This window comes from Chelon labrosus, assembly GCF_963514085.1.
Source record: "Chelon labrosus genome assembly, chromosome: 13".
In the NCBI taxonomy this organism is placed as follows: Eukaryota; Metazoa; Chordata; class Actinopteri; order Mugiliformes; family Mugilidae; genus Chelon; species Chelon labrosus.
In genome coordinates this window covers 18,526,204-18,549,417 of record NC_140346.1, presented here as the reverse complement: position 1 = coordinate 18,549,417, position 23,214 = coordinate 18,526,204, and the positions used below count along the sequence as shown (strand labels likewise).

Here is a 23,214-nt window from a genome sequence, read left to right as displayed (position 1 = left end):
GAACTTTAGTACTGAGAAACATTTAATTTATATGCACCACTACCTGTCCAGACTAATACGCTATTGCAGCTGAACGACTTGTTTTTGCAGTTAATCCCTGTTTGGTAAAAGCTTTCTATTACTGACCGTCATCTTCATAGAAGTGCCTCAGAGCCCACTGCTGACCACACCAAAGAATGATGTGGGTGGAGTTAGAGTTGTAAAAGGATCGGGACTTTCAACCAGAGGGAAGTGAAACAGTCCTATTGTGTCCATTAAATTACTATTTAAAGAATCTGCACCAAAGTAACAAAACACAAAGAGTTCAAGCAAAGTCGGTCACCCTGTGCCGTGCCAGAACAGGCTTAGAGACTTTAAACACATTTTTCTCCTTCACCTAGTAGCAGTGGTTAAAATTTCAATAATTATTATGCCCTATCGTGTAAATTTCCCACGGGATAAAGGTGACAGAGGGAACACCGGGACAAATGGTACACCAGGAATTCCAGGGAAACCAGGACAAAAAGGTACAGCACAGATTAGGCGATGGATGAATCTTTTATGTTGTTGCCATAGTTCACTATTTCTGATGCAGTCCCCCTTACCTTGCAGGTGACATTGGCAACAAAGGTGAAAACGGTGAAATAGGGTCGCAAGGTTTCACCACTGTTTCCTTTCCAGCTACATTATCACCTATTATGACCTATAGACTATCTGTATCTAAATGCTAGAAACGATGTATGTGTTATTGTAAAGAGAGAATCTCTGTGATCCTTAGCTGTATCGTTTATCTTACTGTAAATCTGTCCAGAATCGGGTAAGAAATGACGATGATATACATTATTTTTATTATATCTTTGTTTCTACTGTAAACTGTCAGTATTGTTGTACAATAGAGCTGTAAAAAGAAATTCACTGACAATAAAGTCCAACAGTACGACTAATTTATGGCGTGCTTTATTTAAAAATATGACACTACAAGGCAGCAGATCCCTTTGGGTACATGACAGTGTGAAGCATGAATGCCACACAATTATTGGCAGTAGAATAGCCCACTATGATCGATGACAGAAAGCTAAAGGTGAGTCGACCATGCGTTATCACAATGCGTCATTATGATGTGTATTAACTTGTCAGAAAGTCTCTGCAGATAAATCACTACTGTCTTGGGATTCAGTGCCTGGTGATGGAGTAGCAGTTGGGGTGAAAGGCTGGAAGGCTTCTAGTTTTAAAGGAGGATTTGGGGATTTGACGCTGTCATCGGTGAGCGGAGGTGCAGTGTATCCATGTGAGGGGAGTAGGTCTGATGTCGGCGGAGCTGCTGGAGTCAGGGCGTGATCTACGGTTGAAGGTCTGCTTGGTTGTGAAGGCTTCAGAGGAGGCTGGCTGGGCTCCTTGGTGTACTGAACAGAAGCAGGACTTAATTTGGAGTGCTGGACCACTCTTTGTTGAGGTGCAGGGTTCGGGCTGAGGTGAGTGGATGGTCCACGCGGATGCGCCATGTGCGCCCCTATTGTGTCACAGACAAGGAAGGTGACGTCAGAAGGTTTGCAGCTGCTGCACAAATTTTTTCCACTTTTAACAATTCAGAAATTTGGGTTTAGGTAGCAGCATCTACTTTGAAGTACCTCTGATTTGCTCAAAGGTTTTTGGCTCACTCCACTTTGACAGGCCCAATTCAGGCACCTTGGCCCTGCAGCTGTACTGCCCCGGAGCCGGTCTGACCAGGTCATGGTTCTCAGAGGTTGCAGGTCCCAGTCGGGCTTCATTCTTGTAGAAATAGAAGTTTATTGGAGGGGCAGGAGCACGGGCGTTGTACTGGACGTGGCAGATGACCTTCATTTTATTTACTGCAATCAGCTTAGGCTCAGAAACAATTTCCACAATTGGCTGCGTGAGAACCTCTGGGAAAGAGCCACAGGAGACACACAGGATTAGTTTAAAGTAATAGTTAATAGTAATAGTAGTTATTTTTTTTCCTGTTTTATATGATGTCCACTTTCATTTCTCCGTGTCACAACATCCTCCCACCAGCACCCGTTAACATCTCTAATTAAAGATTCCATTTAGTTTCATCCATATAAAATCTGAGTTGCTGAAAAGAATATTTTGAACTTTTATAATTCAGAATAATCAAGCAAACAATAACTTGTGGTGTTATGGACAATTTTACAGTTTGTAGGACAACTTCTTATTAACTCCCTCAAGTCAGTTAGACTCCCGCAGCCAACCAAATCACTGCTTTCTGCTTAAATCAGTTGTTGTTAATAAACATATTTCCCAAAATGTCTGCCTATTCTCTTGCACCACCATCATAAACAAGCTGATAGAAACTCACCTAAGACCTGCACATGAATGGCAACCGAGATTATGGAGTGCGTACGTCTCTGCACGTCCCAGGAAGCCCTGCAAGAATACATCCCTTCGTCCTCCAGGTTCAAGTTGGTCAGGGTCAAACGTAGATTGGGGCCGTCCTGTCTCATTACTTCAACACCATCTTTGTACAAAATTGTCTCGTGAATTGGGGGCTTGCCTCGGATGCGACACAGCAAGCTCAAGGTGTCCCCAACGAGGGCAGGATGAGGTGGGGCTTGCAGGATGGCCCACCCTCCTGGACAAAGATTAGAGATAAGGTTAGTTCGAGATCAGATCTCCGGGCAACAAATGATCAGTGTTAACTGATTCCAGTGTTAATGGGAAATAGGGACCTGTGACATCAATGCAATTTGTGATTGTACTAATAAACGAGTTCTCACCATCCACGTTGATCTCCACAGGTAGACTTTGCAGGGTGTATATGTTTCCCACCACTGTCTTCCTCACTCCTTGGCAGTAATAATTCCCTCCATCGTCCATTTTGGTGTTCCACAGAACCAATACCTGCTCAGTCTGTGGCAGCTGCTTGGTGTCCCTGAACCACTGGTAATTCCAGACAGACCCGTGCTCATCTTGGACGTGGCATCTCAGCCGCACAGTCTCCCCCGTGAAGATCCTTGAAGCCCCCGTCACAATCTCGACAGTAGCTCTGAGTTCGGTCGCAGAGGGAGCTGTAGAGACATACACCCCAAAACAATACAAGTTATTAGTTCATCACATTAATAAATGTGAACGGTGATTATTAAGATAAAATATTAAATAATGTCAAATGTATTCGGTGCATACCTCCAGGTGCTCCAAGCTGCAGTAGCGTCGAGAGAACTGAAATAGAAAATGACAAATTATTGCAGATTATTAAACACTTCAAATTTGCTTGAAACAAGATTTTTTTTTTCTGAATGAATTGAAGAAAAACTCACCAAGGAGGGAAGCGACCGTGTCCATTGTGAATGTCCTGATTGTGAGAAACAGAAACTTAGGAGGATGAATTTATTTTCAATAGAAAGGGAAGTGAAAATGTGCGTTTGGTTTCCTGAGGTTTAACACATCACACAGGACATCCCATTTTCCAAAACTGCTGTTCACTCATTTCCAACTTTTTTTTTTTTAATAACTGGTTATATTGTACTAATCAAAAATGTGTCTTTCTTCTTTTTTTTTGTCATATGAAATTATTTTATGTTACTGTATTATTGATACTTAGTTTAATCAAATTATTATCTGAGATCCAGTTACACCGATCAGCCACTAAAGCAGTTAAAACCACTGACTATATAGACATGTACCACCCACCTAGACCAGACCATAGGACCCAAAGGACCCCCACTAACAACATTCTGTTGCCAGACACCACAGGACACCCTCAGAAGGTCCATGTCCATTCTCTGATGAGTCTCAACTGTTTTGGAGGCACGAGACCTACACAATATCAGGGAGGTGGTCATAATGTTATGCCTGATCGGTGTATCTCAGTCACTGACATTTGATAACCAGAGGAAAAAAGAGGAACCAAAAACAAGAAACCTTTCCTTAGAAATCTAAAGTTTGAACTGAAACACCCCCACAGAGAAAAAACTAAAGAATAATGAGTCAAACTGCGTGTTACCGTTTAGAAATAGGTCTAAATAAATGCTTATGATAAACACATCTGCAATTAGATGTGGGGCCTCTTTGTAACTAGTTGTACTCATGAAATACTATTTTATTTGTTGTATTAAATAACATTAATGTCGCTATAATAGTATATAATGTAATATAAGTACAACTTTAGGATTGAGAAACATTTAATTTGTATGTACCACTACCTGTCCAGACCAATACGCTATTGCAGCTGAACGACTTGTTTTTGCACATACAGTTTCTTCTTCTACCATGGCCTAATGTACACAATGATTTTGCTTAAAAAAGTTTTTGTGTTGCCGTTTCTCCTCTGTGCATCACTCCATATTTAACTCCTGAACACAGTAAATCTAATATTTCCCTAAACGACTTTTCCGGCATGATGCAGAATACAGCAGAAAAAAGCCCAAATCCTGAGCACACTCCTAAAAACCTGACTTGCAACATCACAAAGAGTACCGTCACGTGAAGCGCGATGAACAGGAACCACACAAGAGGACACTTTCTGTTTTTATTAATCATCACACACCCATAGATGCAAGTATGCCAACACTGTCCCAATAAGTTACAATTAAATAAGAGACAGTATTGAGTTTAATCTCTCCCATGTGACACAATAACAAACCTATAAGGTAACAAAGATGATGCTTGGTAAAACACCTGATAAATGGCTTCTGCATACAGTGCAATAAGAAGTTATTCAAGCTATAGTTGAAATTTATATTAAAATCCTTTTTCTCAAACTAAAATCTGACAGCATCTGCTCCAAATATCAACAGAGATTCAAATCTAGCAACGTAAGGAAACCCTAGCTCGTGAGCAAAAAAAAAAAAAAAATAATAAAAATGTGCCTTTCCCAAACATTTCCTTCACTATAAGACTGTCAAACACAAAAACGCAGCTGTAGCAAATGTTTGCAGCAGCGGCCCGCGACACAATCCTTCACAATCGTTTCAGACTTCCTTCATTTTGAATGAAAAGTGTTGAAATCAAACAAAAGTGCTTCAAAATAAATTAAAACGGAGGATTCTTCTTCACTAGTAAAAGCACCGGGAGAGTTTTTTTTTTTTTTTTTTAAATGTCTTACGTTAACAGGGAAATATCGTCCTCTTTGTTTTTTATTTTTTTAGTCCATTTCATCCAACAGCTCTGACGGGGCAAACAATAACTCCCCTATAAGTGAGCATTTTAGTAGTCATGCTTAAAACGCCCTCTTAAGAAGTTGACTATTCAATCATTAGAATTCATACGACGTCTTCAAGCAGCTACTGTAAATATTACAGGATTAATGCATCCAGAAAAGTGTATATCTGCCACTCTATAGAAAAATAAAATCACTTCTGTACATCCAGCTTGTGACTGGAATGAGAGGTCTGGCATTGGAACGGGACTACGATAGCCGCACGCACAACTGGAGGACTTTTTTTTTTAAACACATACACTTGTCCACATGCACAACCGCCGCACACATGCCTTTCCTCTCTGGCTATGTCTTCGCTAGATGGGGAAATACACATCAAGCACAGCAGAATTCAGAAGCACGAGCTGGAGAGTATTCTGAGATAGGGGAAGTTATGCGTCAGCCACGTTTCCCCATTTCTTTTCTAAACCATAATTTACTGGAAATTCATGTTAATTTATTAGGTTTAACAGTAAGGATCCTAGTGTCAATTTGGGAAAACCATCAAAAAAAAATATCGTCTGAAAAGTTCGGAAATGCGACTTAAAAAATATATTTAAAACTCACATCCAGACGTTTTTTGTTTTTTTTTTCCTTTCTAAACAAATCCAACAACGATAAGAACTACTGAGGTACTGAAGATGCCATTGTCGGGGACAAACATGTATTTGGGAAGAGCTTAGAGTGGAGTTATTCTGGTCCTTTGCATTGAACAGCTGAGGTGATCAGGACATCTTATTAGGATGCCTCCTGGAAGTTTCCCCCGTCCACGTCACAGAGAAAGAAACAGTCAAGAGTAACACCAGGAGTGTGAGGGTTATATTGCGCAAAAAGACATCACATCAAAGGACACGGCTGGATGGAGGACGTCAGTACAAGTCGTAGTGACGGAAGCACGCCGTCTCAGCTTTACTGCAGTTGCTGCACTGGATCATTGACCTGCGACTCCCGACGGATATACTTGGAGAGACTTCACCTCATGTTACAAAAATAGTTTTTAATATTTTGGGGAAATGCACTAATTGGCTTTCACATCCAGAGCTGGATGACAGGATCAATGCCACTCTCACGTTTGTTTGTTCAAGTAATTAAGCTTAGTTTAGCATAAAGACTGGAAGTGTGTGGAAAAGGCTTTATACAAAGCTAACAAAATCAACCAACTAGCACCTCTGAAGCTCAGTTATTCTTAGATATTTTTATGTACAAACAAAAACAGGATACAACATGTTAATATAAGTGCGTTTGACGTGCTGGTGGACGAGTTTATTGACTTAGTCAAGCTAGCCGTTTCCACCTAATTCCAGTTTCTATGCTAAGCTAATTTGGTGAGACTTATATTGATTGCACAGACGGAGGTGGTAGCGATCTTCCCATCCAGCTTCTTGAAAGGAAGCCAATAAGTGCACTTGCCAAACTTGTCCTTTAATTTAATAGTTACATTACTGCTGTGTATAGTTTCAGAGCCTCTGAGATGATGTGTGGATGTAACAGAGGTGGCTGGAGTGGAAACGGACTAAATGCTGTATGTGCATTCGGACACCCGGGAAAAGGGGGAGGATGGAGGAATTGCTGTAGAGCGGAACACTTCACATCAACCAGCGAACACTTGAGGTTGTAGTGGTGGGGGCAGGAGCTCGTTCTCAACATTATCAGAGTCGATTGCCGATGACGAGGCAGACGCTGTCCCGCTAGCTGTGCCTGCAGCGGGGTCTTGCGTCTCTGGAGGAAAGCTCTCCAGAACGCTCTGCACCTTCTGCTCCACTTCGTCCGTCCAGTCAATGAGGTCGCTCTCCAGCTGACGTGCCTTCTCCATGACCCGCTCCTGCCTCTCCCCAAGCCCGGTTAGCAGGTCCAGACGTTTGTGGACCTGACTGAGAGACGCACTTCCCGGGGAGCTGGCGGAAGCTCCAGAGGCCTGTGGCCAGTGTGGGGACGCCTGGCCCGACATGTAGAGCTCAAACTCCTCGGAGCTCAGGTTCAGAGACTGGCCGTCCAGCTTCTCAATGAAGGCCACTGCACAGCACTGTGAAGAGGAGACACGAAGGAAGTCGTTAACAGAGAGTCTCTGCTTCTAACTTGTAAATTGTAGTTGGAGACAGACAAGAAATTAGAGAAAAGAGATAGATGTATACGCCTCAACCACTCTCCCAGCAGGATGGGTGTTGAACTAACGCAGACTAGACTAACAACCAACAACGCAGGTGGTTGTAGTCGACTTATATTGACTTTACAAGATGTCTTAAAATAAAACCAAAAGAAGTGTTGCACAAAATGTTAGCGTGGCTTGTGGTAACATTTCATCAGAGCCTGTTGAAATGGCTCAGCTGTAACTAAAACTCAAATTACGTAATAACATAAAACCAAACATCTACTGTTTACGTTATGTTCACTTTGCAGGGGGAAGGTTTTTGTCCAACTATTTTACCGACATGTTGACTGCACTTTATGATCGCTGTGGAGGCTGAAGTTGAGAAAACTTGACAGAACACATGGAAATATGGAAACTCAAGAGACTGACAAACACATAAATGCAGGCAAGCATGTATGGATTTCTTTACCAGATTAGTGAAGTAGTAGCCATCCTCTCCAGTCATCAGTCTGCTGGGGTTGCAGTAGCGGGTGATGTACTGGATGTTGGACTGCAGACGCGGAGGGTTCGCTTTCAGCACGATATAGATGAGCGTCGGGAGAAAGTCGTCTGCGGACGCAGCCTCTTTCTTGCTGACTTTGATGGCGTTGAAGATGTGCTTGCTGCAGCGAGTAATGCAGGCCAGCTTGTCCTTGGGCACGCGCTTCGAATCCATTTCAATCACATCTGGGGTAAAGCAGAGGTATGAGGAGGTACCACTGGAAATCTTACTGGATGTGTATGTCCTGTCATGGATGGTCTTCTAAAAAATAATCCAGTATGGGACTAACCTGTGATGGCTTTGACTACCCTGTCTGAGACCTCAGGGATCTCCTCATCTACAGGAACACACAGCATCTCAATGGTGACCCAGTGCAAGGACCTGTAACAAAAAACAATCAGGGCTTTAGTCTAACTCTTCTGTGCGTCTTCGTATAACAACTTTTCTAGTGCTTTTGTTTAGAAACCTGATTCTCTTCTGAATGGCCAAGTCTTTCTTCTCATCATCTGTGGTCTCAGGACAGAAGGCCTCTTTGTAAAGACGAGTCATCATGTACTTCTCTACCTCATCCATAACAGTCTCTACGTGATCTGACGAGCCTATGAACAGAAGCCAAAAGAACACAGATTTACAACTGAAAGACAGTACACACTAAATAATGTTAGTGAGATTTACTGTTCGTAGTCGATTGTACCTTTGAACTGGGTCAGGAGGCGTTCTGAGAGGCTCTGGTAGAAGTCCTGCACACATTCTGACATTTCATCAGCTCCCATGTCCTGGAGAAGGAGTCGAAATAAATAAAATGACTGACTTTGATGCAAATATTTCACAATGCTTCTCAAAAACTAAATGTGGAATGTTTAGCATTTCAACTGAAGCCATTAAAGTCACTACAATTAATCAGTAATTGTAATGTTAGAAACAGAGAGTGGTAATGAATCTGAAAAGTCTCCTGGCCACTTTAACCTCGTTGGTGGGAGGACCAAAGGCCAGTGTTTCTGGGCCTACAGTGTAGCCAGATATCCAGTTAACAGAAACCAGATATCTGAACTTAGACGCAAGGATGAAGGTCGAGTTGAGAGACAGGATCTGGGACCAGACAGTTATGAATTGGTTAACAATTTAAACCTACAACAGTGTTTGCTCTATTTGCTTGACAAAAGCAGTGTGACAGCTTTCTTGCAGACAGGGCGCTCTGCCGCTTTTGCTTCCCACATGGACTGTTTACCTACATGCAACCAAAATCCACTCAAACAAAACTGGTCAAACAGAAAGATTTTGGTATCATAATCTGGTTCAATGACTACAGGACTGTAGCTCCAGTGCTGTGAGTGCTGTCTACCTTTGAATGTCCAAATTTAAGTAATTTCTCAATAGGCTGTCCACAGTTGCACAACTAAGTATTGCTTACTCGCTTGTAGACCATGCTCTCAGTGAAGGCCCTGCATTGTTTGAAGATGTCCCTGCCATTCTTCAGAGGCTTGAGAAAATCAATGAACTCTCGCGTCGCATGGTCACTGTCCACGGAAGAATGCCGCCTTGCTGAGGAGCTGGGGCTTTGGCTGGGGTGTGTGTCCACAGGAGCACCATCTGGAGGAAGAAATGTAATATAACTTTAGTCACGTCTGAACGTCGTAACATCACGGCAGTCAGTGAAACAGACTATTCGTGGTAGACTTAACAACTTATTTAACCAGACTGTTTGTAAATCTAAGGAAGTGGTTGAACTGAAAACACAGATTACTGCCTTGAGGTTTGGGTGTCCACAATGTGTCACAACTTTCTGTGAAATTAGTACTGAATAAAAACATCAAATAGCTAGCTTTCAATCTCTCATTAGTAATGGAACAACATGAATACGATACAAAACTGACAATTAATAACTAGCGCTACAAAGAGCTACCTGTTTTTCAGTGCATACCTTTTTTCGGAGGTGTTTTTGAAGATGGAATAAAAAACTTTGTGACCGTGTTGACTTTGCTGGACTTTTCCTTAGGCTTTCTGTCTTCTAACTTGCTGACAGGAGTGACAGCGGCCTGCGGTTGTGTCCTCTGATGTCTGCTTTCGTACGCTTCCTGTTCCTCTCTCTGCAGCCTGGGAGGGAAAAAGAGAGCACAACTGTAAACCGTGTTCAGATGGACACAAAGAGCAAGCGGAGCAGATTAAACGGTAAGAAATGAAAATACACTTTATTTGGAATATTTACAAACCTCTCAGCAAGCGCCAAGTCTTCCTGAATCTGTTTTTGCCTTTCTCGCTGATTTTCCTCTCGCCAGCACTTTGAGCAGAGGCCCTGCCAAGCAGTGTTGCCATAAAAACCACATCCTTTCTTACAAAGCAGCTCTGACTGGTCCAGATGGATCCCACGCCGCTGGCTCGTCATCCTTCAAAAAGTTAAGGTGTACTGAGGTAGAATCAGAAGACAGAAAACTCGGTGAGCCAAACTGAGCTTTGTCGTGTGTAATAAATAAATAAATAAATGAGTAAATAACACGAAATCACTGTAATTTAACACATTAAATGTATTATTCATGATTGCAAACAACTTCTACAGCGTTGACTGCATCCAAGTCTGAACCTAAACAAACACGTCGCTTAACAGTCTCATCTTATTTGACTAAACGCTGCATTTAGTATTCTCTAAAATATTTGACACAGGTCCTAACTAATGTATCTGAATTAATGTCAAGAGGAGAAATATATTATGGCTAGCTAAACCGAGGGAATGTCACCCAACAGTTGTGATCGAAGTTAGCATTAGCTTGCTAATAGCAGCTGTCTCTTACACTCTTAAACGCGTTGTCCCTTAAATACAAATGCTTCCTTTAAATATTGGCAAACGTTATATTGATATATGTGGATACGCCTTTGTTATAGTCAAGAACGCCAAAGCAGAAAGCTAATATAGCTAGCTTAGTGCCTGTCTAAGCTAATTACAGAGCTAAAGTGGCTAGCTAAGCTAACGAGCAAAACTATCGCTACAATTATGAATACACTCTCTGTCAACTCTATGGGTTTTGTGTCAACGTACACTCTCATTCGGGTAAAAAAGTTATCGAGTAACGTTATCGTTGCTCCCTCTCCAGGCTGCTCTTGGGTGGATGTTTACATTAGCTAAGCGGCTAGCTTCGTCCCACAGCCATTTTGTCTAGTACTTATTTCTTCTTCGCTGGTGTTTTTTAAAAATGGGTTACAAACGAAGGTTCATTTGTTTACCGCCACCTCGCGTTGTCAAGTCGCAATTGAACATTTTTAATTACTCATAAACGTTTGTAAAACTATAAACGATAAAAAGTGTAAAGGTGTATGAAAAAAGAAAGTGTATAAACTGTATAAAAAATACAGTTTGATTTCTAGTTTGGGTAAAGTCACTGTCACTGGGCTTTTTACTGATTTTACAAGCCTATATTGAGGATGAAGTATATGTAACCTATAAATAAAATTCAACTTGTGAATCTTGTTCGGCTTTATCCGTAGGGATCTGGTTAGGTTGTTTACTTGACAGGAAGGATTCAAAGCTTTACGTATTCGTCCCTACGGGCAGGGGAGGAGTTTGAACGTAAACCCACTATTATCCAACTATTCGGTCATACGAGGTTTAGGAGCAATGGCAGGTAAGAGGATCTGTGGTTTAAATACACTCTACAAACAAAAAATAAATCGATAACTCAAGCTTTAAATCCGTTGTAGATGAGTTTGAGTGAGTGGCAAACGTTTTTAAAATGGTATATACCATATGGGCGTGGAGACCGAAAGGGAAGACCAATCTGATCGTTTTAGTCGTTTTAATAAAATAATTAGTAATATTTGCTGGAATCCAATGAAGATCAAATGTTCCCAAACGTTGCGAGTGAAGGAAAGTATGCGGAAAGTCAAGTTCAGCTTTGAGCAGACACGCACACGGCTGCAGGATATAACGCAGAGCAATAAGGAAGCAAACTAAAGATAAAAATAATAATAATAAAAAATAATCGGATAAGCTCCTTCTCAAGAAAGTGTTGGTACAATATAGATCAATCTCCTGTTAGGTTAAATGGCATTGATTGTATTTTAGGTGTCTTGATCCCTGCTTTCTTTTCAGCGTGACGCCCTATAGTTTCACTTTGATTAGCCTACATCCGTCCCATTAAAAAAAAAAAAAAAAAAACTTAAGTAGTCTAAACCCAATCTCGTATGAGACATTCAATTACAAATTAGTTTTACTGGTGCAAAGCCAGAGGTTTATTAATTCAAATCATGATACACCACCTCAAGCACATTTATAATAAATATATTTTCTACTAAGAGGCATGGGAACTAAACGTTTCCTCTCATTCTGTGGATTTTAACTGTACATCTCTTGACACTATGTGGCCGCTTTATCAAACGCACCTGCAGAAAATAATTTAAAGCAAATCCAACTGCAAGTTCTAACTTTCTGCTTTACAAAGGCAATACTGTTGTGTTCTGACTGGGAACGTCAAGCAGGCTTTATTACTGTATTTCTGGTTAAGTGTTTTTTCAGTGGCGTTGTAATAAGGACAGATGTCTCAAGCGTGCGCGCTCTATAGTGTAGGCTACTGCAGAACCACAATAAAAAGAAACCTCTCTGACACACTCACTCACACAAAAATATAAAAATTTGAATTTATTTGCCTATATAGGAGCTTACAGAGTTGTGTAATAAGTCTGATTGTAATGTAGTTTTGTCTTCCCCTGCATTTTCTAAATACGAAACGTGTGATGTTCCCTCTTCTAGTGAATGAGATTACTAAGGTGAGAGGGAAGTTTGTGGATAAGGTGAGCAATGCACTCATCCTCCAGCTCCTGGATGACATATTAGAAGACGGTGTCTTGAACGATGGGGAGAGAGAGTCGATAATCGAGGAGAACCGGACCCGGGCAGAGAAGGCTCGCAGTCTCATCGACACTGTGAAGAGGAAAGGAGACGCAGCCTGCATGCTGTTCATCCTTCACCTTCGAAGTAGAGATCCCACACTTTGCACTGAGTTGGGTCTGTAAACTGATTAACCAGGTGAGCTGGCGTGTTTGTGTGGAGCTACGAGGTGAGCTTCATCCAGATTTTTTTCAGCAGTGTGACAATCCAATGTTGTGCTTTCACGCCATCATAGCGCACTTTGTTTTGAACAGGAATTTAAGCTTCAGCAAGTGCTTGAAATAGAAGAAAAGTGATCGTATCTTCATTTCAAACTGCTGCTGCAGCCATCTAAGGGTTTAAATCCTTATTTAGATTCATGCACTTCGCTTGATGGCACGTTCGTTCATTTATCATCATATCAAAGGGGGAAAAAAAGGTTTTACTTGATAAAAATACAGCTACGGATCCAAACACAGTTTACAGCAGCATGGGAAGGTGTGATGTCAGTTGTTGAGAAGGAGCGTTTCACCCACAACAGTGTGGCACACTGATAAGATGATGACAGAGACACAGCATCAGGCTTTGGCCTCATTAGATAGCTCAGGATCAGTTCATTGTTGGTTTGGGTTATTACATGGGAGGAGTTCACAATAAGGAAAAACGCAGGACAAAGTGGCAGTGATTTTGTGTATTTTATTCTGTTTTTTATCCACAGTGATTCGCAGGAGGAACACAGCTGCTCATTTACACTCACCCCAGCCGAAGAAATGAAAATGCTAAAAGTTTTCCATCATGCAATTTTAAAACCAGATGTACAAAACTACTTGCATTGTGTCCCCTCATTTCTAGTCCACATGTGATAACTTCTGGTGACTGATGATTGTGCATGATATGTAAAGTTCACTTAGTAATCTGATTTGATTAAATCTTTTTGGTAACAAACAAATATGTGTGTCCAACATTTTTATTCCTTTTGCAGCCAGTGCGTAAAAGTTAAACCTATATATTACCTCCAGTGATATTCAATTTCAATTCAATTGGATTTTATTTATATAGCGTCACTAACAATACAAATCGTCTCAAAACGTTTTACAAAACCCGGCCTGAAACCACCAGAGCAAGCCTGAAGGCGACGGTGGCAAGGGAAAAACTGCCTTTTAACAGGAAGAAACCTTGAGCAGAACCCAGCTCATATGGAGGGACACATCTGCCTCAGGCCAGCCGGGTACAGACAGAAGAAAGAGAGAAGAGAACAGCAAGATAAACATACATCTGTCATAGATACACATATCTGACTAAAGCGTACATGTGGAATCTCATGATACAAACTGATGATGTTACATGACAGTTTGAAAATGTAGGAATATGAGTGGCATATATAGCCTGCGGTCTATAGATCGGTTTAAAGCCCCCAGTGTAATGATTGACCAAGAGAACAAGGTGGGGTTCATGTTGAAAGTCTCAAGAATTACGCATAGGTGAGCGCACAACAAAATGTACAACACGCACCAACACCAGGGTCAGTATGTCTTGTTTAGAGCCACACTTTGTTCGCTTGCAGCAGAAGAAGAAAAAATAAAATCTTTGCTGATAATGTAAATTAGGTCACTTGGCGCAAAACAGGAAATCAGACAGTAGACATTACGCACGTCACCGGTTACATATAGTCCAAAGCAGGGAAGTTTTCGCGAGCGATTTACAGACTTTAAATTTAGCTGTCCTGTGACGCAACATTTGAGCAATGGCAGGTAAGAGTTGACGGACTAAATGCACTTTGAAGGGATCCATAACTGTAGGCTGTACTTGATGTTGGCGACAATGTGCAGGGTACGCGCCAACCGTCGTCTTCTATACCACCGCTGTCTATTTTAATGGAAGCGATGAGGAAGATGGAGGTTGATAATGTGTATTCTTAGACTTCTTAGACTCATAGTTTTACAACCAGCGCCCTTGAAAGGAAATCTTTACAACGATTTACATTTTTTTGATCTTGCCACGTATTAGTTTCACTTTCCGATCGACCGATACGCCCGGTTCTGTGCAGCAGTTTGGTCTTTTGTTTAGAGGAGATAAACATATACTGCAAGCTCTCTAGGTTTCCTAAATGTGTATATTTTATATGCGATATAGCTGAAAATACACTTGTTATTTTAACACAGCCTGCATTCATTCATAGCCTGTTCAGGTGTCCAAAGTGCGCAAGTCAAAACATAACCATAAACATAACTTTTAATGAAAGACGTGAGTCTTTGGACAACTAAAACTTTACAGGAAGTGGAAAGCTGACATCGATAATGTGTGATTGTGTGTGAGATTGAAAAGGAAGCCTCTCATTACTATAATAAGGAAGAGAGGCACAGCAACCTTCCTCTCTGAGAAACACAACCAAGACAAAAAAGTGTATAATAATGTACGAAAAAAAAAAGGCTGCACAGTCACTCTCAGGTTTGCATAATGATTACTTAATAAACTTACGTTTTAAAAAAGTAGAGTTTCCTATTCAGGAAGATCCTTCTTGAAAGGCCTTTGTGGATGTTAGACATGTCCCACCCGCCTAGACCAGACCAGACACCCCCAACCCAAAGCAATGACACTCCTTGATCTCAGCAGCCATCCCCAGCAGGATGCAGGCTGACACAAGCACACACACAAAAATGGGTGAGGAACAACTAAAAAATTCCCTCCCAATTCCCTAGATCCCAAACTGATCAAGTATCTGTGGGATGCACGGGAACAAGCCTGATCCACAGAGGCCCCTCCCCTCAACCCATAGGACCCAAAGTCTCCCACGAACAACATCCTGTTGCCAGACACCACAGGACAGTCTCAGAAGGCCCATGACCATTCTCTGATGAGTCACAACTGTTTTGGAGGCACAAGGGAGATCAGGCATAACATTATGACGTTATGATATATATAAAACATGTAATCTATCTATCTATATCTATTCTAGAGGAGCTTTTAAGGATGAGGGGTAAGTTTGTGGAGAAGGTTTCCAAAGAAATGATCAGCCAGCTCTTGGATGACCTTTTGGAGGACGGTGTCTTGAACGATGGGGAAAAAGATGCAATACTTGAGGAGAACCAGAGTCGGGCAGAGAGGGCACGCGGTCTCATCAATCCAGTGAGGAAGAAAGGCGATGTAGCGAGCAGGAAGATGATCTATAGGAGCTTACAGAGTTGTGTAATAAGTCTGATTGTAACGTAGTTTTATCTTCCCCTGCATTTTCTAAACATGTGATGTTCCTTCTTCTAGTGAATGAGATTACTAAGGTGAGGGTGAAGTTTGTGGATAAGGTGAGCAATGCACTCATCGGCCAGCTCCTGGATGACATTTTAGAAGACGGTGTCTTGAACGATGGGGAGAGAGAGTCGATAATCGAGGAGAACCGGACCCGGGCAGACAAGGCTCGCAGTCTCATCGACACTGTGAAGAGGAAAGGAGACGCAGCCTGCACGAAGTTCATCGCTCGCCTTCAAAGTAGAGATCCCATGCTTTGCTCTGACCTGGGTTTGTCCGCCAATCAGCCAGCCCAGCCATCACAGCCATCACAGCCATCACAGCCATCACAGCGAGCCCAGCCAGGTGAGAGACTTTGAAAAAGATATGAGACTGTCATGATCACAGGTTAAATGGTAATATTTTGCTTTATTTTTGTTCCAGCTGCAGAGCCAGAAGAGGAGGAGAAGTGGTCAGACAAACTCATACCGACTACTGAGGCCTTCTGGAAGGAGAAACAGAATAATAAAAGTGTTAGTCATTCACAGAAGCTATACATCAACACAATGGGAAAATGTACAGAAGCTTAGCTATAATGAGCATCAACACCCTTGGAGGTTTTCCTCACTTATTGATATCTAAATCTTTTTCTTTTTTTTTTTTGAGAAAACAACAAAACAGTCATAACTGTTAAACCGATTTCTACAAAGTAATGCGCGTGAAGCAGCATCATGCTACCAGGCAGCTTCTCTGCAGCAAGCCCTGGACGGCTTGTAAAGGTGGAGGGTAAAGTTAATGGAGCAACATATACCAAAATCCTGGAGCACAACTGGATTCAATCCACAAGAGAACTACTTTGACTTTGAGGAAAATATATTTTCATTGTAAGACAATGATCCAAAGCTAAACAGACATGGTGTATGGAAAACAAGGTGACTCTTCTGTGAAGATGAGCCAAGACCTCAGCCCACGGAGCGGTTTTACACAGAAGAATGGACTATGGAGTAAACATGACTGAGACCTGTCAACACAGACTCAGTGCTGTGATTGTGACCCAAGGTGTATTTGTTAAATACTCACGTTAAAGGGATATTTATGCAGTCACTTGTTTTATATTATGTAGTTTTTATTAATATACATTACTTTGTAGAAATCCGTTTTTTCACGTTGATATTTTTTTTTGTAAATCTTTAAGACCTTGACATGATCCCATTAGTGCCATTACAGTATTAATATTGTCTGTCATAAAGAAATTAATCAGTCTTCTGTCCATCATGCTGATGACTGATGATGATGTTGATGGTTTTAATTTATTTTTCCAGATTTACCCTGCAGGCAGAAGTAACATTAAAAATCGCGTGGCCCTGCTGATCACTAACATAGAGTTTTCTGAAGAGAGACTCAACAGAAGGGGAGCTGAGAAAGATGAGGCCAACATGGAGAAGCTTCTCTCTGCTCTGGGATATGAGGTGGTGAAACACACAAACCTCTCTGCAAAGGTACGTTTGAGAACACCCAACGACAACAAAAATTGTATTAGTTGCTGTATCCTTAAATCCACCCCATTATTTACTTATTTTTTTATTTATGTGCTTTTCATCAGAGGATTGATGATGCTGTGATTGAATTCTCTAAACACCCAAAACTCAAAGAGACAGACAGTGTGTTGGTGGTCATAATGTCTCATGGGAAACTGGGAGCTGTCCTCGGTGTCGAAGAACAACCAGATGAGTTCCCCATTGACAACATTTACAAACACTTGGGCTCAGAGAAATGTCCAGCGCTGCTGAACAAACCCAAGGTCATCATCATCCAGGCCTGCAGAGGAGGTGACGCTCATCTTATCCTACATACAGACATCAACATGTGTCCTATTTTCTACAACTGGAGCTGAATTTAATATAAATGATGTCACACTTGTTGCAGAATGTCGTGGATCTGTCATTGTTAATGACAGTGCACAACAGGATGTGGTCAGTGATGACATGAACCAACCAGGTCCGTCTGCTGACGACGTGGAGGAGGATAAAGTGAAATGCGTGCACAAAGAAAAAGACTTCATTTCTCTTCTCTCCAGCACTCCTGGTCAGTCTAACTGGAATATCATCAGATATTATTCTGAAGCTTACATCACCATAGATACCTTGTGTGATAAAACTACATGATTTTTCTGTTTCTGATTTTTTTATTTATTTTTTTGCAGATACTGTGTCATACAGACAAGTACAGCATGGGTCTTTCCTCATCCAGTTCATTGTTGAGGTGTTCAACACCTACGCACACACTGATGACATTGATGAGCTCTTCAGAAAAGTAAGTTACGGAAGTGTGAACATAAACCGGATAAGATAACGTTGATTAATATTTGTGCACGTCTTGTTTCCACTGCACAGGTCATGCAACGCTTTGAAGATTTCACCCCTGGCAACAAGAGACAGATGCCAACCAAAGACAGATGCACACTAACAAGACGCTTCTACCTCTTCCCAGGCATCTGAGACAGACTCATTGTTGTTTATCAACCACTTCGCAGCCAGTAATGATTCTTTCGGTGCTATGCAGAGAGAGAAAAATAGTTAGTGGTCAGGGGCCTGCGTCGAGGTCTCTGTATGAAGTTGATATTTTTTGGGGACAAAGGGAAGCAAGTGGCTACAAAGAGATGAAATAGGGACCAGAAAGAGACACAAAGACACGTAAAATTGGAAGAAAGTGATTCAAAATGACCAAAAAGACAGTGAAAATGCCAAAGACAATCAGTTTGTGTCTCTTTCAGTCTCGCTGTTTTGTTTCTCAGTAGGAAGGGTGGCTGTCAATCATTGTGCCTGGAAAACATGTGGCATTGTGTGCAGATAACTGGTTTGTTCACTCATGGACTTCACGATACTAACAAACCCATTTTTAATTACAAAGACACTAAGAGATGATCATTTTAAAAGAAATATTTGTGCAGACATATGTAACAGGGCTAGAATACAACTGTAAAGCTGATAGATTTAGTACTGTTACTAAAATAAACTTAATTCAGCTCACTTTTCTGGAGACATCCGTATATTTTTGTGATTTCATTTTCATTCATTTTGTGCATGTTTTGAACCCCACAATAAAATTTCTCTCAATCTGTTTTTCAATATTTGGTCTCCTCATTTTTATGTCGTCTATAGCATTATAGGTGTTTGGAGAAGGTTTTGTTGAGCTTATACATGTTTAGTTTGGCAGTGTCTGTGTGTGAGACTGTAAACTTGACCAAGGTAAATCTCGTATCTGTTTCTGATTATTTTTTTTATTTTATTTTTTTTTTTGCAGATACTGTGTCATACAGAAAAGTACAGCATGGGTCTTTCCTCATCCAGTTCATTGTTGAGGTGTTCAACACCTACGCACACATTGATGACATCGATGAGCTCTTCAGAAAAGTAAATTATGGAAGTGTGAACATAAACTGTAATGATAACGTTCTTATGTTATTAACATGAGACTTGATTAATATTTGTGCACATGAAGACATGTAAAATTAGAAGAAATTGATGCAAAATGACCAAAAAGACAGTGAAAACCCCAAAGACAATCAGTTTGTGTCTCTTTCAGTCTTGCTGTTTTGTTTCTCAGTGGGAAGGGTGGCTGTCAATCATTGTCCTAGATTTCATAACTTCTGGTGACTGGTGTTTGTGCATGATATGTAAATTTCACTTGACTAAAATCCGTTTTGGTAGAACATAATTTCTTCACACCACCCCTCCAACTTCTCCATAACTACAGACCAGGTGAGGAGGGCGTTAAGGAGGATCAAACCAAAAAAGGCTGCTGGCCCTGATGGCATCAGCTCCAGACTCCTCAAGTACTGTGCAGATCAACTCTGGAATTTTTCTGCACATCTTCAACTTGAGCATCAGTCTGGAGAGAGTTCCGCTCCTGTGGAAAACATCCTGCGTGGTTCCAGTTCCCAAGACTGCGCGTCCCAGTGAGCTGAACCACTTCAGGCCAGTAGTCCTGACTTCTCATCTGACAAAGACCATGGAGAGGATCATCTCGGGCCACCTCCATCATCTGGTGAACAACAATATGGACCCGCTGCAGTTTGCCTATCGTCCAGGCATAGGTGTGGAAGACGCTGTCATCTACCTGCTGCACAGATGTCTTTCTCACCTAGAGAACACCGGTAGTACTGTGAGAGTCATGTTCTTCGACTTCTCCAGTGCTTTCAACACCATCCAACCATCACTGCTCAGGGGGAAGCTGGAGGGAGCTGGAGTTAACAGTAGTCTGGCTGCATGGACCACCGACTACCTCTCCAACAGGCCGCAGTATGTGAGGCTTCGCGACTGTGTGTCTGATGTGGTAGTCTGCAGCACGGGGGCGCCACAGGCTACTGTGCTCTCTCCCTTCCTTTTCACCCTGTACACATCGAACTTTAGACTCAACACTGACAGCTGCCACCTCCAGAAATTCTCTGACGATACAGCCATTGTCGGGCGTGGAGGAATACAAGTACCTGGGTGTTCACCTAAACAATAAACTGGACTGGACACACACCACAAACGCCCTGTACAAGAAGGGCCAAAGTCATCTCCACCTGCTTAGACGACTGAGGTCCTTTGGAGTGTGCAGGTCACTGCTCAGGACTTTCTATGGCTCTGTGGTGGCTTCTGCCATCCTGTATGCAGTTGTCTGCTGGAGCAGTGGGAGCTCAGAGAGGGACAGGAAGAGACTCAACAAACTGGTCAGACGGGCCGGCTCTGTCCTGGACTGCTCTTTGGAGTCCATCGAGCAGGGGGGTGAGAGGAGGATGTTAGCCAAGCTGACATCAATCATGGACAGCCCCTCTCACCCACTGCACCAGGCTGTTTCGGACCTAAGCAGCTCCTTCAGCAGCAGACTGCCGCATCCACGCTGCAAGAAGGAACGCTACCGCAGGTCCTTCATTCCAGCTGCCATCAGGCTGTACAACACCAGCCTGAGTCTATAATAACTGTCCTTTTGCACATATAACTCTGCTTTTTTGCACAAACCACTACCTCACCATCTCACAATTTTTTCAAAGTTTAAGAAATTATTTATTTGTAAAGTTTATTCCAACACCACACTGTATGTACGAAATGTCTTTATATTTCTAGTTTTTGTCTATATATTTTTCAGAGTATTGTTATTTTTTGTATATATTTTTCAAATTTGTGTTGTGTTTTTTAGGTAACTCTTTTCCCTGTCGAAGTTGTGATTGCTTTCTATGTATACATTTTGTCAAATTCTGTGCTACTGTGACATGGAAATTTCCTATACGTGGGATTAATAAACATGTCTTATGTCTTGAGTCTTATGTCATCCAGATTTTATTCAGCAGTGTGACAGTCCAATGTTGTGCTCTGACGCCATCATAGGACACTTTTTTTGAACAGGAATTTAAGCTTCAGCAAGTGCTTGAAATAGAAGAAAAGTGATCGTATCTTCATTTCAAACTGCTGCTGCAGCCATCTAAGGTTTTAAATCCATCCTTATTTAGATTCATGCACTTCGCTTGATGGCACGTTCGTTAATTTATCATCATATCAAAGGAAAAAAAAAAAAAAGATTTTACTTGATAAAAATACAGCTACGGATCCAAACACAGTTTACAGCAGCAAGGGAAGGTGTGATGTCAGTTGTTGAGAAGGAGCGTTTCACCCACAACAGTGTGGCACACTGATAACAGTTAACTGTTAACAGTGTTTGGACCCCCATGCAGTACAGAGACACAGCATCAGACTTTGGCCTCATTAGATAGCTCAGGATCAGTTCATTGTTGGTTTGGGTTATTACATGGGAGGAGTTAACAATAAGGAAAAATGCAGGACAAAGTGATTTTGTGTATTGTATTCTGTTTTTTATCCACAGTGATTCGCAGGAGGAACACAGCTGCTCATCTACACTCATCCCAGCCGAAGAAATGAAAATGCTAAAAGTTTTCCATCATGCAATTTTAAAACCAGATGTACAAAACTACTTGCATTGTGTCCCCTCATTTCTAGTCCAGATGTCATAACTTCTGGTGACTGATGATTATGCATGATATGTTAAATTTACTCAGTAATCTGATTTGATTAAATCTTTTAGGTAACAAACAAATATGTGTGACCTTTATACCTTCTGTTTGCAACACTATGAAACATTTTTATTCCTTTTGCAGCCAGTGCGTAAAAGTTAAACCTATGTATTACCTCGAGTGATATGAGTGGCATATATAGGCTGTAGTCTATAGGTCGGTTTAAAGCCCCCAGTGTAATGATTAACCAAGAGAACAAGGTGGGGTTCATGTTGGAGTCTCAAGTATTACGCATATGGTTTTAGGTGAGCGCACGACAAAATGCACAACATGCACCACCACCAGGGTCAGTTTGTCTTGTTTAGAGCCACACTTTCACACTTGCAGAAGAAGAAAAATAAATAAATAAATAAATAAATAAATCTTTGCTGATAATGTAAATTAGGTCACTTGGCGCAAAACAGGAAATCAGACAGTAGACATTACGCACGTCACCGGTTACATATAGCCCAAAGCAGGAAAGTTTTCGCGAGAGATTTACAGACTTCAAATTTAACTGTCCTGTGACACAACATTTGAGCAATGGCAGGTAAGAGTTGACGGACTAAATGCACTTTGAAGGGATCCATTACTGTAGGCTGTACTTGATGTTGGCGACAATGTGCAGGGTACGCGCCAACCGTCGTCTTCTATACCACCACTGTCTATTTTAATGGAAGCGATGAGGAAGATGGAGGTTGATAACGTGTATTCTTAGACTTCTTAGACTTTCATAGTTTTACAACCAGCACCCTTGAAAGCAAATCTTTACAACTATTGCATTTTTTTTTTTCTTCTTTATCTTGCCACGTATTAGTTTTACTTTCCGTTTGGTCTGTTGTTTAGAGGAGATAAAAATATACTGCAAGCTTTGTAGGTTTCCTAAATGTGTATTTATTATTTCATACGTGATATAGCTGAAATTACACTTGTGATTTTATCACAGCCTGCATTCATTCATAGCCTGTTCAGATTCTGTAATTTAAAGTGTTTGATGAACTAGACTATCTAGCTGAGATGTCCAGAGTGCGCAAGTCAACACATAACCATAAACATAACTTTTAATGAAAGACGTGAGTCTTTGGACAACTAAAACTTTACAGGAAGTGGAAAGTGGACATCGATAATGTGAGATTGTGAAATTGTGTGTGAGATTGAAAAGGAAGCCTCTCATTACTATAATAAGGAAGGGAGGCACAGCAACCCTCCTCTCTGAGAAACACAACCAAGACAAATAAGTGTATAATAATGTACGAAAAAATGCTGCACAGCCACTCTCAGGTTTGCATAATGATTACTA

At 41.4% G+C, this 23,214-nt stretch overlaps 3 protein-coding genes and 1 long non-coding RNA gene across 5 annotated transcripts; 2 read left to right on the top strand and 2 right to left on the bottom strand.

The window, feature by feature from the left end:
• Positions 1–911: 911 nt before the first annotated feature.
• On the bottom strand, positions 912–2,954 carry LOC311498096 (high affinity immunoglobulin gamma Fc receptor I-like). Its single transcript, XM_084558537.1, has 4 exons — positions 2,736–2,954; positions 2,318–2,590; positions 1,608–1,883; positions 912–1,489 (listed from the first exon to the last, which is right to left on the bottom strand). Exons 1-4 carry the CDS (start codon positions 2,833–2,835, stop codon positions 1,113–1,115), a joined length of 1,026 nt encoding a protein of 341 aa, XP_084414663.1. The 5' UTR covers positions 2,836–2,954; the 3' UTR covers positions 912–1,112.
• Positions 2,955–4,202: 1,248 nt separating this feature from the next.
• Positions 4,203–11,207, bottom strand: rabgef1l (RAB guanine nucleotide exchange factor (GEF) 1, like). 2 transcript variants are annotated; one of them, XM_084559427.1, is made up of 9 exons: positions 10,817–11,207; positions 9,996–10,189; positions 9,707–9,879; positions 9,197–9,375; positions 8,480–8,561; positions 8,252–8,384; positions 8,075–8,166; positions 7,714–7,970; positions 4,203–7,178 (listed from the first exon to the last, which is right to left on the bottom strand). In XM_084559427.1, exons 2-9 carry the CDS (start codon positions 10,166–10,168, stop codon positions 6,747–6,749), a joined length of 1,521 nt encoding a protein of 506 aa, XP_084415553.1. In that variant the 5' UTR covers positions 10,169–10,189; positions 10,817–11,207; the 3' UTR covers positions 4,203–6,746. The 2 variants fall into 2 exon arrangements, with proteins under 2 accessions (XP_084415553.1, XP_084415554.1); XM_084559428.1 differs by lacking the exon at positions 10,817–11,207 and having other exon boundaries at positions 9,996–10,199.
• A 5-nt stretch (positions 11,208–11,212) lies between these two features.
• Positions 11,213–13,637, top strand: LOC311498719. Its single transcript, XR_014699419.1, has 3 exons — positions 11,213–11,399; positions 12,524–12,799; positions 13,359–13,637. It is a non-coding gene; the product is annotated as an uncharacterized lncRNA (long non-coding RNA).
• Positions 13,638–13,898: 261 nt separating this feature from the next.
• LOC311498003 (caspase a-like) lies at positions 13,899–18,992 on the top strand. Its single transcript, XM_084558434.1, has 8 exons — positions 13,899–14,391; positions 15,899–16,228; positions 16,307–16,395; positions 17,185–17,361; positions 17,466–17,691; positions 17,789–17,947; positions 18,066–18,175; positions 18,256–18,992. Exons 1-8 carry the CDS (start codon positions 14,385–14,387, stop codon positions 18,358–18,360), a joined length of 1,203 nt encoding a protein of 400 aa, XP_084414560.1. The 5' UTR covers positions 13,899–14,384; the 3' UTR covers positions 18,361–18,992.
• The last annotated feature ends 4,222 nt before the right edge of the window (positions 18,993–23,214 follow it).

Coding starts and splice junctions, on each gene's coding strand:
- LOC311498096 (XM_084558537.1), bottom strand. CDS start 2,835: ATGGACGATGGAGGGAATTATTACTGCCAAGGAGTGAGGAAGACAGTG. Junction 1,884..2,317: donor CATTCATGTGCAGGTCTTAG/GTGAGTTTCTAT, acceptor GCTCTTTCCCAG/AGGTTCTCACGCAGCCAATT. Junction 1,490..1,607: donor AACCTTTGAGCAAATCAGAG/GTACTTCAAAGT, acceptor GTGACACAATAG/GGGCGCACATGGCGCATCCG.
- rabgef1l (XM_084559427.1), bottom strand. CDS start 10,168: ATGACGAGCCAGCGGCGTGGGATCCATCTGGACCAGTCAGAGCTGCTT. Junction 8,385..8,479: donor CCTCCTGACCCAGTTCAAAG/GTACAATCGACT, acceptor TTCTGTTCATAG/GCTCGTCAGATCACGTAGAG. Junction 7,179..7,713: donor GCTACTACTTCACTAATCTG/GTAAAGAAATCC, acceptor TCCTCTTCACAG/TGCTGTGCAGTGGCCTTCAT.
- LOC311498003 (XM_084558434.1), top strand. Junction 17,692..17,788: donor CATCCAGGCCTGCAGAGGAG/GTGACGCTCATC, acceptor CACTTGTTGCAG/AATGTCGTGGATCTGTCATT. Junction 17,948..18,065: donor TCTTCTCTCCAGCACTCCTG/GTCAGTCTAACT, acceptor ATTTTTTTGCAG/ATACTGTGTCATACAGACAA.